This window comes from Puntigrus tetrazona, chromosome 14 (genome assembly GCF_018831695.1).
Source record: "Puntigrus tetrazona isolate hp1 chromosome 14, ASM1883169v1, whole genome shotgun sequence".
NCBI classification, from domain to species: Eukaryota; Metazoa; Chordata; class Actinopteri; order Cypriniformes; family Cyprinidae; genus Puntigrus; species Puntigrus tetrazona.
This window is the reverse complement of record NC_056712.1, coordinates 11,347,070-11,364,121: the sequence shown is the minus strand read 5'-3', so window position 1 is coordinate 11,364,121 and position 17,052 is coordinate 11,347,070. Positions and strand designations below refer to the sequence as shown.

The window sequence follows — 17,052 nt, the reverse complement described above, 5'->3', positions numbered from 1 at the left end:
TCTCTAGAGAAATCATACAGATTTACAATGGCATGAGGTTGAGCAATCTATGATAGGAACTATAACTATAAAGACAACTATATCAGCATCCACACCGATGGTTCTTTTTCTTGTAAGCTTGCACTGCTGTTTAAGGCATGGTGGATTCTGAACGGATGTCAAGGTTTTTATCCATCATCACTTTGAAAAAGTGATTGCAGTGATATCGTCACTATTATAGCTGTGTTGTGGATTTCCCTGCTCTCACACAATCAGAAAGGTTAATAAAACTTTCACTATAAAATATACTATTAAAATTTCCTTTTTATCTTAAAGTGTATTGGTAACCACCATAATCTAGAAAGCCACACGATGAGTTTATCATAAGTTGCCTGTACATAGCAAATATTCTTGTACAGATGGAGCACAGGGTCATAAACGCAACACAACCACATCTGGGTAACATACTAACATAATGCAATTAACTTTAGCTAAATAACCGAAAATGTAACACCTTTGAGTTATGAGTAATGCACATTAGTCATAAGAAAAATAATCAGAAACCAAACTGTTCAAATATAATCATATGCGCCAAACAGGAACTTCTGGGAATGCGCTATTTTCCACTTTAAATTACATGGTATTTCATAGTGACAGTATTTTACAGTAACATTAAATATAATGCAATCTTGAAACATTTACAGTTTTTTTTTTTACCGTATATGGTAAAGCAACTTAAAGTTAATCACATTTTTTCACCATATAGTGCCCTCCAATATAATATTGGCACCCTTGGTAAATATGAGCAAAGGCAGCTGTGAAAATAAATCTGCATCGCTGATCTTTTTAATCTTTCATTCAAAAAAATTAAAAGAAATTCTAACCTTTCAATAAAGTAAAACAATTGAATGCGGCAAGAAATCTCATGATGAAATAAATGTTTTTCTCCAGTGCATGTCGGCCACAATCATTGGCACCCCTAGAAATTCATATGACTAAACAATCTCTGAAGTATATTCCCATTTATATTTTAATTTTTTTAGCTCACCAGGGTGACTAAGAGCATAAAATTTCCTGTTCCACAGAATAATAAATATGAAGAACACAAAAGCAAAATTCCTTTAATCATTCATCACAAAAAGTAAAACCAAAGAATATATTTTATCTTATCTAATCTTATAACGGGTCGTGGTTGGATCTTCCATCAGGACAATAAAGTAAAACAAACATCAAAATGGTTTACTGATAACAAAATGAAGCTTCTGGCATGTCCTGAACACTATAGAAAATGAGTGGGGTAAACTGAAAAGAAGAAGCACAAACGTAGAGAATCTGAATGATTTGGAAATATTCTGTATAAAGAAAATGGTTTCCGATCTATTATTAGGTGTTATACATGGAAAAAGACGTTGCAATAATTGGGTGCCAGTAATTGTGGCCAAACCCAACAAAGACAAAGCGCTTATTTCCCAATTAGACTTTCACCCCACTTTCAGTTGTTTTTCTTCAATTATGGATGCCAAGATCAGTGGAGGGCACTGTATACGGCATGTTTTTTTACTGTAGCATTTTTACAGTCATTTTCTTTAAACGTTACAATTTACAGTGCAGAGCTATATAAGGAAACTTTGAATCTCAAAAATGAAATGCGAATCAGGATGGTAGGCGTGATTAACGTGGCGTGACCGGTTTGATACATCTCTGGTCTGGTAATAAATGTAATTAATTTTCTGATTGTTTAAAACAGCACTTGGACTTTCATCGCTAATGGCGTCATACCGACTAACTGAGCAAGCAGGGCAATATCTGCGGAAATTAGAAAGTGCTTTAAGGTGATAAAGAAGTGATTTGTCAACATTTGCGTGGACATGATAAGGAGAAAGGGAAAGACAAAGAATAGAAACAGAAAGAGAAAAAAAAGGGAAATTTCTCAGACATATTTCTGTAGTGTTCCAAGTGAGTTGATCTCACTGTAAATGCTGTCATGTTGACTTCTGTTTGCTATAAAAAGTCAAAAGATTATTTATCCATCACTGTCCTTATCAATCGGTCTCACCCGAATACATCCTCAAAATTAGAATTTGAGAATATTAGTCACATGCAGCGTGCCACCACCTACTCTATCATCTCAAGCATTTGACTTTACATTTCTCACATGCCTTTGTGTTGTTTTATGGTGTCACCACAGAATCTCAAAGCCTTCCCCGGCATTCCTTGGGGCCGGGTTGATCAAATGCCATACTGACATCAAAGTGAGGGAGTGGGCATCAACAATAAGCAGTTTATTATTGCAGGAGGTAGGAAGAGATACCATAAAGAAATGCGTCTGTCATGCTTTCCGAAATTTATCGGCTACCTGCTGATAAGGGTTTTGTAGCAGAAACCAACCGTGGGCGTCTCTAAGAATAACTAGCGGTGAAACATGTCACCATAAGACGAAAAAAAAATCACAAATGCAGCGCACGTGCTCACTTACATGTGGTTGTGATCGTTGGCTAAAACATAATACTTATTAAAAATCCAGACGCCCTCATTTGTATTTGTAAAACATACAACTGGGGATGTGACACATGATTCTTGAGAAAGGGTGATATCATAGATGAGGTCAGTATTTTGGATACGCTGATCCAGAAGTAAAAGAGAGGCATATTTTTACCCATAAGTCACCATTAACGTGACACACTCGACTATTTTTCGTGTCCAGTCTCTGTAATGTCAGTCTGACCTTGTGTTTTCATTTAATATATAACAAAATCCAATAACGCGAGATCCAGATTTGATCCCTCAGCCGTGCCGGGAAGGGGAATCCCCTCGTCTGAACTCTGTCACTGGAAACAGGGTTTCACTTTTCACATGTGAACGTTACAAACACTGCATGATTAAAACCTCCTGCTTCACAAGCTAGTTGCTTTGCATTTTGCGTGAGATTTACAAGGGAATTAAGAAAAATATTTGCCTCTCCCTATCATATTGAAATAACACACATACAGTAAGCTATTATTTCCCCTCACCTTTGTCCTGTAATTGCTGATAGTTTAGTGGTTTTATTCTCTCGGCGCACACAGAGGCTCTCTAGGAGCGACGTCTCACTGCAAATTCTTTCCATGCTTCAAGTTTAAGGCCTCATTGAGAGCGTCTTGCGGAGAAGACATACCAAAAGAAGTTCTTAAGTGCTTACATCATTAAGTAACATTCAAAATATGTTCCGTATGTTCTCCAGGACAGGGAAAGATGATCTGTTCAGAGTAAATCAGTCAGAAATTTAAGTTTTACTTTTTTTTTTATGTACAAATTTAATTGTAATAACTAGTGCTGCCAAATGATTAATAGTGATTAATCACATTCGCAATCAAAGTTTTTGTTTACATAACATGAGTGTGAACTGTGTATATGATGCAAATGTAAATACAAACACTTTCATGTATATATATATTGAAATGTGTCATTTATACATTAAATATATTTACAATCATATAAAATATAATAATACAAATACAGAAATGCATGTACATATTTTCAAAACTTAATGTGTGTGCATTTACATATACATAATAAATCAACGCAGTACAAAAAAACCCTTTTATTCCAAATGCAATTAATAACAATTAATTGTTGACAGAACTAAGGATAACTAAAAAAAAAAAAAGAAAGAAATTGCTCATTTATTTATTATTTTATTTTACTTTATTCATATTTTTCTTTCTATTTTATTTTACAGATGCTTTATATATTTCAAGATACACAGATTTGAAATATATAGGAGGTTTGTTAGGTTATGTTAGCTTACTGGGAACTGACTTCATGCATTCACACACTATTTTAAAACAAGTGAAAAGTAAAATGGAATGCAAATGCAATAAATTCAGACATTTTTACGCGAGACTTATATGTCCAGACATTTTTAGAGCCACCGTGTATGTGGTTAATAAGTCAATGTCTGCAAACAGGAATTCAAAAAATGCCTGATGCAATAAAATAGCTCTTCAGTGAAACACAAGCAGGTGACGCGTCTTCTTTCAGTTGTGTATGTTTGTGGGTGTGACTGCACCACCTGCTGGCACCTCAGCAAACACCCTATTCTCCGCCCTCTGGCGGGGTTCGGCCTGCAGACGGAAGCATTGTTTAGTTCACTTGTTGCTATAGCATGTGACTCGACCGGAAGAGCAGCGGAAATATTTCCTGATCTAACCTGTGTAACTGCTTCATTATCCAGCATGCACTTAGAGTTCATTCGTCCTGCAGGCACGTTCATTCATGCCTGCGCTTCTTGCTGATACGATCCCCGGAACGCGCCCATATATGGTCTGTCCTTCAAAGAAGAACAGGATGCAAGACAAAGTTAACGTTACAGCTCTGTTTATGAGCATGTGAGTAATGAGCTATTATGTAGCAATAGCATTTACTTACCTCACAAGGAACTCCTCTAAGGTGCTGCTTCCTTATTTTGTCCGTGAAAAGGTGTAAAAGTGCCTGCAGCAACCTGAGGTACGTGCCATGCTGAAAGGGTCAGTTTTTATAAGGGTTAAAGGTTAAGGGTTAATCCTTAATGTCACTTGAGGGGATTTGCCTCTGTTATAATTTAATTTTATAACATACATTTTTAGATTTGTGAAGTGGAATTTCACACCAAGATTTAAGCCATTATTATATATATACATATATACAGTAAAAAAAGAAAACAAACAAACAAAAACAACACACACACACACACACACACACACACACACACACATATATATATATATATATATATATATATATATATATATATATATATAGTGTTACATGTTACAAGAAAATACTGTAACAAACAATATATTACAAAACTTTTAATTTTGTGTCATTTCTTGTTTCTTTGGAATTGTTAAAAAACTTTCTACATTTACTTTCAAACTATTTTCACTTAGAAATAGCTAGTAAAGTTTACACATGGTGTACTTGGTATTTGGCACGTCAGCATTAAAAAAAGGTCAACTTCAGTATTTTAATCAAAAATTTTATAACCATCAATTTGAGTTAGTAAGTTAATAATTCATGTCCATGTACTTATATAATGATATATGATGTCAAATCACTGCACTAAATAACCAAAATTAAAGAAATATAACTGGAATTGTTTCAATGAAGGAAGGTTTGTCAAGACTAACTATAAATTATTACATTACCTGAATTTTTTGAAGGGTTTATATACCTTACAGACAAACAGTAGTCTCAGCCTTATGGCTCAAAAATAGAAATGCTTTAGGACTTTCTAAGTCGTCGGATTGGTTGAATTATACAGGATTTCAGGAGACGTGTTTGTCGAGTTCTTTAACTTTCTGCCTGGAACAAGAATTGTACCAAACCCCCTCACAAAGAAGAAAGCCGTTGTGTTAACTACTGTGATAATGAGCGCTTATCAGCATCAATTAAATAAAAGTATGTGATACTCAGGCAAACTCTTGAAAAACGTGATTGGGTGGTCCTTGGCCATTCAAAGTTGCCAAGGTTCCCAGACCTTCTGCCGTTAGTCGTGAAGAGATTTTAATTAATCAATTCTGAAGTTTGCCTGACTTTCATTTACAGTCATTATCACATAGAAACCTTTAGAAAGATACTGAACGGACATCTGTTCAAGATTATCCCTTAAATTATCCCGGTAAATTTAATTTGTTGCGTCTATAGGTTTTCTGACTCATCGTGGAACAGCACATAAGGATATGTTTATGGAAAGATCAGTCCTTGCCCTAAGACTCTCTTGTCTGTCTGCTCAGAGGATCCTGAATGAAGTCATGGACAAACTTGCATATCTTTGTGTTTTTAGTCAAACACCCCACAAACAGAGTCAAGGCCCTCTCCCCCACAACGCTGTCTGCCCACACAGACACTTCCATCAGCCTTTCTTACAGTATGATCAGACAGGTCAGGAAATCAAATTCAGTCATTTATGGGTGCGGCTGCAATTTGGGAGTAGGGAGAAGACTGTTTGGCTTGAAGAAGTGGAAACATTTTTACAAAACGTCACAGCTAAGACCATGGTGGTCCATTATGTCAGATCAGCCATGTTGAACACCCAAATTAAAAAAAAGAAAACACCCAGAATAGTATACACCAGTCAAAACAAGTGCTACTTAGCTAACAGAATGATCCCATGTTGATGGAAATATATATAAAGTGGAAATATAATGTATTTTGCTGATGGATCTAACTGAATTATGATTGTTAGAATGGCTATAGTATTAGGACAGTATTTGTTCCTTTTCCAAAAAAACTACACATTATACTGATTCATATCCTTCAAAGAAAGGATTAGACAAAATGTTAGACCTTGTCCACTAGGTGTCATCCTGAGATAAAACGACAGCCCAGAAGTGCCCTAAACTCTAAGTGGGTCATCTTCTATCATGTTGTGGCTAGCAAATGTGGTTCTCTCAAATTGGATGCCATGTGATTTACCAAAATGGAAAGTCTTCTTTTACATCTGAGCTTTTTATGTTACACAAAATGTGACAAAATAAGATCTAAATATATTACATTGCGATCAAATAATTATAGCAGTGATTACAGAAGTATACAGCTTTTTTTTTATGCTTTATGCTTACTGAAATAAGTTGTATGTTGCAGTCAACATTCAATGAAGAATAAAGACTCAGACTTGAATTTTGTAGACCGTTATCTTTAATGGGGTGTATCTATGTGTAAAAAATAGCAAATGACAATCTTCTGAAAATAGAAAGTATGTCTGTGATTTTAATACTCATGAACTGGAGGTTCTTCTTTATCTACATTCTTTTCATTTACCAAAATGTACAGCATCTACTTGTATGTCCCACAACAAAGGTGTTGCACAAAGCAATTACACAATGTCATATTATATATCTGATAAATAATGTCACCTAGAAGTGAAACTGCCAAACACATTGTTGCAGAAAAATAAATAATTTCATGAACTCCTAACTCCTAATTAAGGGTGTTAAAAGAAGACATTGTTTATTAAACCCTGACAGCTATTGCAGGACAATGCCTACCATTGCATAAGCCTAGACTATAAAAGGAAAGTTAAGGACTTGTCCAAATGATACACTAAAATTATCAAACAGTGACAACCATGATATGTCAAATGTCAACAATGAAAACAAAGCTTGTTTGGGTCTTTCACAGTAAATGCATAAATGACTGAGCAGGAAAAATAAAGTTTCAGTCTTGTAACTGAGTAGCTACAACTTGACTAGACATTTAACATTTTTATATCCCATTTAAACTAAAAATGCTGCAGACTAAAACTGATTTCAAATGTAAACAGACCACATGTATCCACTGCTGTTTCATGCTCTTCGTCCCCCTGAAGGAGGCATGCTTGATGGCTTGTGGTAGCATTCTGAAGGGGTTGCATTTGGGCTTGCATTCATCCCAGTAGGGATGTAATACATGCTCTCTAGATAGCTTTGATCCAGCGATGAATGGCCTTTTGGTTCATTTTTTGGCATCTGGCTTGCAGAGCTTCCATACCTTAAGGAAGTCTGGTGAAGTGTGGTGGGCACAGCAGGTGGCTCTGGGTGGCGAACTTGCGGGGCAGTACCTGAGATTGCTGGGTAAGATGGCACTGCATAAGGCAGGTACTGTGGTGCATACAACCCAGGACTGTGCAAAGAAGAGTAGGGCGGTGCAGCTGGTGGATATAACCCTGAATGGGACATTGCCTGCTGTGGTATGAGAACTTCCACATACTGGCCCAATTCAGGATCAAACAGCATTTTTCTGAGTGGTTGCATTGGTACCTCAATGTAGAAGTATTTGCCAGTCTCAGGATCAAGAAGGACACGACGAGGACCTTGGCCACAACCAAGCCCACTTGCATTTTCGGGATACAATACACCAGCTCCACCTGGACCTTCATTTGCATAATCATGACCAAAAGATGATGGCAAATCTTGGGGATTAAACAACTGGGGTCTGGGATCCAGAGTAGATATGTTAGCTGAATGAGAATACTCATGATAGGAAACAGGAGCTGCTGCCTGAGGAGAAGGGTGATTGGCTGGGCTTCTATCTGCATGCAGCCCAGAAGCTGGTGGATGTTCATCACCATAGGATTGTGAGTTTGAAACAGGGCAAGCTCGTGGGTTGTGTAGAGGCTGAATCATAGCTGAGGCATGGGGTATTGTGGTATTGGAAACTGGTAGACCATCCAATCTGCACTGATGAGGACGAACTTGAGCTTGTGGAGGAGCCCCAGGACAGGTATGGACTTGGCCTGGAGAACGAGAGGCAGCTGGTACTCGTTCCTGTGGACTGTTGTTGGGATGCCCTTGATGTGATTGAGAACTTGATGTGCAGGAGCAAGAAGATTGCTTAGCTGTTGGATGATACTTGCATGACCTATGTGGAGGTAAGTCTGAGAGCCGTAGTGGACTGAAACTCTCTCGCTCATCATAGCTAGGTGGATCATCTGAAGCATAGAAAAGATAGTCATCTGTGTGAAAGCGATTATTAGATGATGCTCTTGTCAGAGATGGTGTGTGGTTAAGGGCTTGTTGTCCTGATGAGTTAGAAGCAAAAGAGCTATCTAGCATTGACTGGTCTTGACTGAATAATGAGGTCTGCTGCTGGCCAGTGTTAGTTGTTTGCAAGGCCACAGAAGACTGCTGTTGATCCAGACTGGCCAGTGTCTTTGGGGTGGATTTTTGCACAACACTTGGCGTTGTTGTGACTGGGATGGATGGTGGTTTGCAGCTTGATACTGCTGATACAGCCAGTCTTTTTGTATCTCTTGATGAAATCTCATTTGGTTGATCCTTGTGTGTTGATGGTGTTTTCTTTGATTCACTACTTAACATTGTTTGCTGTTTATTAACCGATGATCCTTGAGTATCTGCTTTTGATGGGTCACTTGGCAATGATTTAATTTCTGCAAATGACTGTTTATAGTTTGGTTTTGGTGGTACAAATGGCTTTAGTCTGTCAGTGGATATTGACCTCACTTGTATAGGTAACTCAATCTCTTTTGATGTATTCACTGGCGTGGCATTATTTTTTGTACTGTTTGAAAAAGACCTCACCTCTGACTTGCCTGATGTTGCTAAATTAGTTGGAATTTGTGTTATAGTTGTGGTGGCAGTTTTCTTTTTTTCATGTTCCTTTGTTGAAGGTTCTTCTGTCAGTGTTCCCTTGGGACTCTCACTTGGTTGAGATGTTCTTGATGAATCGTTGACAGCTGTTGGATTGCAAGGCAATGATGAATTATCTGCTTTTACTTGTGCTTCACTTGAAATGCTTTCTGATAAGCAAGCCTGCACAGGAACCTCAAGCCTGTTGACATGTTTAGCCGTAGCACTTGCACCATCAGTAAGAACATCACACACTCCAATGTCAGCCTGCATCCCTTTTTCTTTCAGTAGCATGGATACAGAGTGGCTGCTGCTTGCCGCTTTCATTTGAGTAGAGTCAAAGGTTGTAGGGGAAACAGTCTTTGTCTTGGATGTGCAATCTGGTAGAACTACCAGTGCAGAAACTTCTCGCTCCTTACTTGGGGGTCTAGGGGGCATTTTAGAACTCTGATCACAGTGAATGTAAGATCTCTTATTGATACTTTCTGATTCAGGTAACCCATCTGTGGCTGTAGAGTGAGAATATGGCACTTTTTGTTTTGACTCAGCCTTTGGCGAAGAGTCTTTAGATGTTATTTCAGTGATGTCAGCATCTCTTTTTGTCTCTGTGCACACACATGGTTGTGATATTTTTGATATGTCAACAGGCTGTTTTTCATTCTGGCTGTGGATTGCTTTACTGCCTGATGTTTGTTTGTCCTTCCAACTGATGGCTTTACATTCAATGTGCAAAGCTGGAGGAGTTTGCGGCGGCTTCTCTCTTTTCGCTTGAATTACTGTCTCTTCTGCATTAGAGGTTGAATTTGATGCTTTGAAAGACAGGTTGTATGTGTTTTTCACTAACTTCCTCACATCCCTAACTTTATGTATAACAGATTTTTTATTGCTGTCATCATCGTCTTCTGTCTCTGTGACTTTAGCAGATTTGGTACTTATATCTTCTGCAGCTTTTTCCACTGTCTGAGATTCGGATATTTCTCTGGACTGTTCCAATTCAGGGGACAAAGACACTTTGAGAGATGATGTCTTTTTTCCCTTGATTGAAGAAGGTTTCAAAGTTATCTCTGGTGTTTTTGACATAAATACACTTTTTCCAGCCAGTTGTTCCTGGTTTTCTGGTGTCATCTGGCGCTTTTTTATGTCTCTGGTTGTCATTCTGTTCTGCATGCTTACTGCTGGTGTAGCAACAACAGGGCTTGTGTTACTGATACTGGCATTTGCTGAGTCACTATTGTACTTCTCTTTAAGGCTGCTACCTCCTTCCTCTTTCCTATCACTCTTGTTGTTTTGTATGTTGTCATCAGCTTGTGGAGGGGCCACAATAGGCTTTGTTTCTTCTATTGCAATGTTGCCAGCTACCTGAGCTTCGCCATTGTTAAAAAATGCAGGTCTTAAGAATGGTTTTGGAGGAACTTTTGGGGCACACTTCTTAGGTTGATGATGTGAAATTATCTCCTCTCCGAAAGCAACAGAGTCAGAGGAAAAAGTACATTCAGGATGCTGGCTAGAGCTTAAACTATGTTTCTCCATGGTACTTGGTACACTATCCAAAGAGCTGGGGCTGACATCAGGATGTTTGCTTTTACCTCCAGATGGAAATGGGTCTGTACTTTTTGCTGTCTCTTTTTGCACATCCTGCATTTTCTTTGACAACACACTCTTGATAATGCACGACGCCATTTGTGTCCTAGGGGAGCCATCGTCTAAAGACACAGACTTCTGCAAGGTCTTTTTCCTGTCATTTTGTGGTGAATCTGGCACCTCCTTGGAAACTTCCTCATGCACAAAAGCTGGCGTACTATGTTGACGAACTAGTGCATCTTTTGAGCGTCTATATGTAGAGGGTGAATTCAAAATATTTTCATTGTTTCCTTTATGTTTTGATTCATCTGTGTTCCGTCTTAACAGTTGGATCTGCCTTTTAGGTACTGTCCTCTTTCCTTTACTGGACTCTTCCTTGCTCTCTAAAGCAACGTCCACGCACTCAAAACTTCCCAATTCAAAGCGTTTGTTTGGGTCCAGGCCGTCACGGGGTTAAAAAGATGAACCATCATTTTCATGTAACGCTGAGCCACGTAAATCTGCGTAGGTCATCCATGCAACAGCACCAGGGCTGTCTACAGTCGATGGCTGTGAGACATTTGTAGAGGACCTGTGGCTTGAATTGTACACATCCAAATAATCCACCTGAGGACTAGATAGGCTTCTGAAGGCCAGATCTGTAAACCACTTTACTTCATTGTCTGCTTCATCAAATTCACTTCCCATGCTGGAGGTCTCACCAGTATATTCAGGAGGAAGAAAGCCTGCACTGCTGTATTTACCCTGGGCAGCTGACTGGAGCCTCCTGGCGCCGCCCTTGTTCTCTTGTTGTGATCCCTGAGCTCTGAGCTGACTTTGTTGCTGCAAAGTTGTTGGGTGCGACTCAAAATAACAGCGAGCTGGAATTCCCGACTTTGGGTCTCGACTTGAGAGAGCTGGGCTGTGGCCTGCAGGCCCTTTTCTATTCCTGGCACTGAATGACAGCTCAACCTGTTCCCCTCTGTAACTACTCTCTCTCATAGTCTCCTCCCCCTCTCCCTCCTTCTTTCCACTCTCCTCTTTTTCCCTGCGTGGCTGCCTGTCAAATTCACCACCACTGTCCCTACTGATAACCCCTGAGCTTTCTCTTAATGCTAGAGGTACTTGACTAAGCCTTTTCTCACTGTTTGGGGAATCATTTTTCAATATTTCTGTTCCATTGTTCCTATCAAAAACCTCAACATGGCAATGTTTCTTCTCTACAGATGCTACTGGCTTCAGCAGAGATGCATCCCATTGCTGCGGGGAGGTTGGTGTTGCACATGTTAATTCAGTTGTGTTGTCAGTGAGAATTTCTTTTCTGAGACTTTTCTCAATAATTATCATGGGCGATCCAGAACCTGATGTTTTAGAGTTTAAATCTTGCAGTATTTGAACTGGTGGTCCACTGTCTTTACATTCATCTTGGACAAATGCAAGTTTTTCAAGGGTCTTTGTGTCATCATGGTCAACAAAACAATCAAAATGGTCTACTGGGTTAGCAAAAGGATGACTAACTCCATCACAGATTATGGATAAACTCAGATTTTCTGCCTTTTCGAGAGTGATGGAAGGCTCAGGATGGAGATCAGAGGATAGTGCTGTGTGTTTGGTATGGTCTGATGCAGCTGATGAAGGCCTTGATCTACTCTCTGGTGTTGGCAAAAAGTTTCTTGAGCTAGGTAAGACAGAGGTGTCATTTCCAAAAAGATAGCTGGATGTTTGAGAAGAGTTGTCACAGATATTTGTTTCTTCTGCAGGTGATTCTGCTAAATCTTTGGTTGGTGTAATGTTATATGTGATGCCTGGAGATTTTGTATTTTGTGGCAGAACACTATACAATATTGTTTTGATTTCAGGTGAGCAGGTAACTGATCTCAGTTCCAGTGAAGGGGCTGGAGAATTGGGCTCTGGTGTAAGGTATTTTTCTCTGCTGTTTGGAGTGGAGGTAATGCTTCTTAATGCAGGTGTGGAATCTCTACTGCATGTTGGTGTTGCTGTGTAATCAGTTCCTGTTATGGCAGGAGAAGATGGAAGCACATTAGGTTCTATTGAAAAAAACATGCTCTTGTTTGTAGTTGAAGGGCTTATGGTATAACCCATCGGTGAGTGAATTATTTCAGGTTCTGGTGAGTGAGCTGGAATGGAGTGATCAGAAGATGAGCACATATCACTGGGACCACAGGATGAGTCATCAGGTTCAGTTGAATAAACCTCTCTCTCATTTGTAGGTGATGGATTGATGTTGTAACATAGAGATGGGTGAATGAGTACTGGTTCTGAGTGATCAGGAGAAGAGCACATATCCCTGTATTCAATCCTTGTGACTACAGGGAAGGATGGTGAGTCTTCAGGTTCAGTTGAAGAAACTATTCTCTCATTTGTAGGTGATGGGCTGAAGGTGTAACCTACAGGGGAGTGAATCATTACATCATCTGGCGAGGGAGAAAATGCTGAGTGATGAGGAGAAGTGCATGATTCACTGATCTCAGATGATACAGGGCAGGATGGTGAGTCTTCTGGTTCAGTCGAAGAAACTATTCTCTCAATTGTAGGTGATGGGCTGATGGTGTAACCTACAGGAGAGTGAATCAGTACTTGTTCTGGTGAGCGAGAAAATGCTGAGTGATGAGGAGAAGTGCATGGTTCACTGATCTCAGGTGATACAGGGGAGGATGGACAGTCTTCAGGTTTGACTGAAGAACGTATTTTCTCATACGTAGGTGATGGGCTCATGGTGTAACCTACAGGAGAGTGAATCAGTACTTGTTCTGGTGAGCGAGAAAATGCTGAGTGATGAGGAGAAGTGTATGTTTCTTTGATCTCATGTGATACAGGGGTGGATGGACAGTCTTCAGGTTTGACTGAAGAACATATTTTCTCATAAGTAGGTGATGGGCTCATGGTGTAACCTACAGGGGAGTGAATCAGTACTGGTTCTTGTGAGTGAGCAGGTGGTGAGTGATCAGGAGAGGAGCAGGTTTCTTTGATCTCAGGTGATTCCAGTCTTTCTCCTCCATCTGTGAATGAATATACCAGTTCTGTTGCTTCAGTAGAAATTTCAGACACAGTTAGAGAATCTATTTCCACATTATCACTTGTAGGCAGTGTAGACACAGATAAAGTAGTACCATAAGTGTCCTCCAAGTGTGGAGTCTCTGATGTGTTCAGCAGCTCAGGTGAAGATCTACCTGTGGATGAAGGTGTGGAGGTAGTTTCCCTTCTTGCAGGGGAGGTGGAGGTTAATCTGGGTTCTGGTGTGCCACTGGGTATGGGAAGAAAGTTAATATCTCTATTTGAAGATGAAGTAGACATTTCCTGCATAAGGCTGCAATCTGTTGGAGAAGGGTTTGACAGTTCTGATGCAGAGCCACTATTCATCATTTCTTGAGCAAAGAGAATGTTTTGCTCTTGTGGACTACAATAGATTATATTCTCTTTGTCCTCTGAAGACATCACATAATTTTGTTCAATTGGAGATCCTGCCAAAGATTCACAGTCTGACTCAAATATTTGTTTATCTAAAAATGGGCTTGTACGTATATGTTGAGGTGTTGTAATAATTCCTTCTTGCTCAAATACAGCAGGTTCTTTCTCGTCTGAAGAGCAGGATGTAGAATTAGAAGGTTTTGTTGTTGAAATAATCAGGGTGGTAGCTGGTGTTGAATTCACACACTGTGGTTCAGATGCATTTGTGATTTCCATTTCATTCACTGGGGCAGTGATTACTGACCTTTGGGATTCTTCCAAGTTATCTGTACATGAAAGGTCATTACTACTGCCTTTGGATGCAGGTGGTGTGCAGTCTAGTTGGTTAAGTCCATTTTTGGAATCAGACGAGATTGATGATTTAGCTGGTGGTGAATGTGATTCCCTGGCCCCAGACGTGGAAAAATCTGGTGTATTTTCTGGAGAGGGTGTGTTGTACGTGACTTCAGCGTTGTCGCTTAAGTCAGATCCATTGGCAGTGTGATAAGATCCTAAAGAGTCATTGGCATCATCTCCTTGAAAAGACTGATCCACTTCCCTCCTGACAAATGTGGCAGAGGCTGGGCTACTGGAAAGTGATGGAGACTCGCCGTCATCCCCAAAAATGTCACACAGACAGGTTGTTTCAGATATGGCATTATGATGGCTGGGGATTGAAGTGATGTCAAAGATCTCAACACGATTTGGCCCTTCACGACTCTGCAGGTTGAAAGTGTGTGGAGTACTGCGAAGAAACGAGTAGCTATCGCCCTCTAGAACCCAGCGTTCCATTTCTTCACTTCAGATTCCAGAGACATTGGGTTGTCTTGCTTGAGCCTTTTATAAATGCATGAACTGGTCACTCGTTATTTGTTGATTGCATTCATACCTGTAACATCAAAAGAAACAATCATGAAAATGTATTAATTTTCATGACAAATCCTAAAATTTCTATAGAACAAATTATAAGCTTTATACAAAAGTTTCTGAAAGCGACTGTCGATCAGACATTATAGCCAATTTAAACAAATGTGTCTCTTCCAAAAAAATAGTTTATGGTTTGTTTTTACAAAATAATATTAATAATAGTAATAGTAAACAGGACTACTTATAATATTACAGAATTACTCTTATGACTACTCATAGATATAACTGTAAATGCAAACTTTCTGCAAAAATATATACAGTAACTTTGTCGGTGTGAAACGTGTTACAAGACACATGCAAAAATCAAAGTTCATATAAAAGTCATCAAATACAATACTTGCCTTTTTCTGCTGTTTTCCATGTGGCCAGTTTGAATGAAACAACCCCTTCAGAGAACATTCACAGTGGACAGTTATGCACTGTACCATGAGCTGTGAATGAGGCTCCAACTGGGGGGTCCAGGTTTCCTGTGAGTGCCAAACTGACCCTTCATCGAAACAGGCCACTCAGTGCAATGATATGTCCAGCCCCTCAAGCTAAGTCCAAAAAAATGCTCTGACTCGTGTACCGATAGCCCTGTTTGAGCCCACAGAGCCCGGCTATTTCAAACATTAATTGACACCACTTTTTAAAAAAAGAGACACAAGCATGCACAAAAAAAGGACAAGATGAACCTGACCTGAAGCTTTTTTAATCACGCTTGGACATAGGTGCATGTCTCTGCCAAGCTTAATAGGGTGTTACAGCTAGAAGCAGGTGCTGCGATAGGATAGACGGAGTCTGTGAATGGAATCTGAAACACTAGGCCAAGACAGTCATAGGGGCTCACTAATTTTAGACCTCTTCTATCAGGGGAAACTTTGCTTTGAGTGGCTGCCTAGAGACGATAGAGGACACAATATGAAAGGTTTACAAAGTACACAGCAAATGAACTTTTTTAGATCGCAACATCCAGCTCTTGAAAACTCTTCCTCATACTTAGAGTATATGAGGACTACAGCAAAGGTAATTCATCCTGAAGAGCTTTTTAATTTTATGAACTTAAGCTTGAAAATGCTTACCATTTTTAATTACTTAAATTTTTACAAATTACATAAAAAGTATAATCTAATGACCACTTCCTGAGCTGTCTTTCCACGTTAATGTCCTTTGTTCAATGCATCAAAAATAATCGAACGTGGTTACAAACTAGTCCATCGTCTTATGAGGAAAGAATGCTAAGCACTTCTGCAATGCAGGGATTTAGTGTTCGCACCACACTACTGACAGAAATCCAAAAGCACAGCAGCTTGACAATACCAAGAATAGGTCTTTGATCAGCTCATGGACAGTCAAAACAGAATTCTGAATGACCATGAATTAAAGCTACAGACTTGCATTCTCATGGAGCCACCTGACATTTAATACCTTTGACTGAAAGATTGTGTGCTTTTACAGAACAGAAACAGGATTAATTGCACAGATGGCAACACACACACACACACAAAAACGGTTGTGTTATTTGTCTCTAGCACACTGTTATCTAGCACAGTACATAAATATGCTTGCAGAAATCCCCTTGCAGAAACATGACACATTTCTATCTTGAGCTCAGTGTATTTAGATATTCTATTTTTTGACAAATATGCAGTGGGCAGAAACTGCCCCAAAAATAAAACGGGCTTTAGAGGTCACTTGACAATTTGTATACAAAACACCACGTAACCTTGTAGTTATGCCGCTGACTCCAAGATGTATGTAGTGTTGGAAATTTGGAGATAACAGACTAAGTGAAGAAAAATAACTGCATAGTAAAAAGTGCATTTCAATGCATTGAATTTAATACTGCACTATCACTATTGCCATAGCAGTTTCCTAGATAACACCATGACTCAATCTAACAATCTAACTGCACCTACACTGGCCGAAGCGCATCTATGCAATCTATGTTAAAAACACATCTTTCTTGATAATTTCTTGTGTGTTCTTTCGTATTAATGTTTCTGTTTCTTTTTCTTCTTAACCTTATGTACAGCACTTTGGCTAGCTCAGG

At 39.3% G+C, this 17,052-nt stretch overlaps 1 protein-coding gene and 2 long non-coding RNA genes across 3 annotated transcripts; 1 reads left to right on the top strand and 2 right to left on the bottom strand.

Annotated features, from left to right (window-relative positions):
* Positions 1-3,640: 3,640 nt before the first annotated feature.
* LOC122357806 lies at positions 3,641-4,483 on the bottom strand. The gene is made up of 3 exons (XR_006252533.1): positions 4,387-4,483; positions 4,169-4,288; positions 3,641-4,082 (listed from the first exon to the last, which is right to left on the bottom strand). It is a non-coding gene; the product is annotated as an uncharacterized LOC122357806 (long non-coding RNA).
* Positions 4,221-6,438, top strand: LOC122357807. The gene is made up of 3 exons (XR_006252534.1): positions 4,221-4,346; positions 4,438-4,464; positions 5,644-6,438. It is a non-coding gene; the product is annotated as an uncharacterized LOC122357807 (long non-coding RNA).
* A 180-nt stretch (positions 6,439-6,618) lies between these two features.
* Positions 6,619-17,030, bottom strand: si:ch73-43g23.1. Its single transcript, XM_043256917.1, is given in 2 exon segments — positions 6,619-14,982; positions 15,362-17,030. A coding segment is annotated over 1 exon segment (7,602 nt). The 5' UTR covers positions 14,886-14,982; positions 15,362-17,030; the 3' UTR covers positions 6,619-7,283.
* Positions 17,031-17,052: the final 22 nt, after the last annotated feature.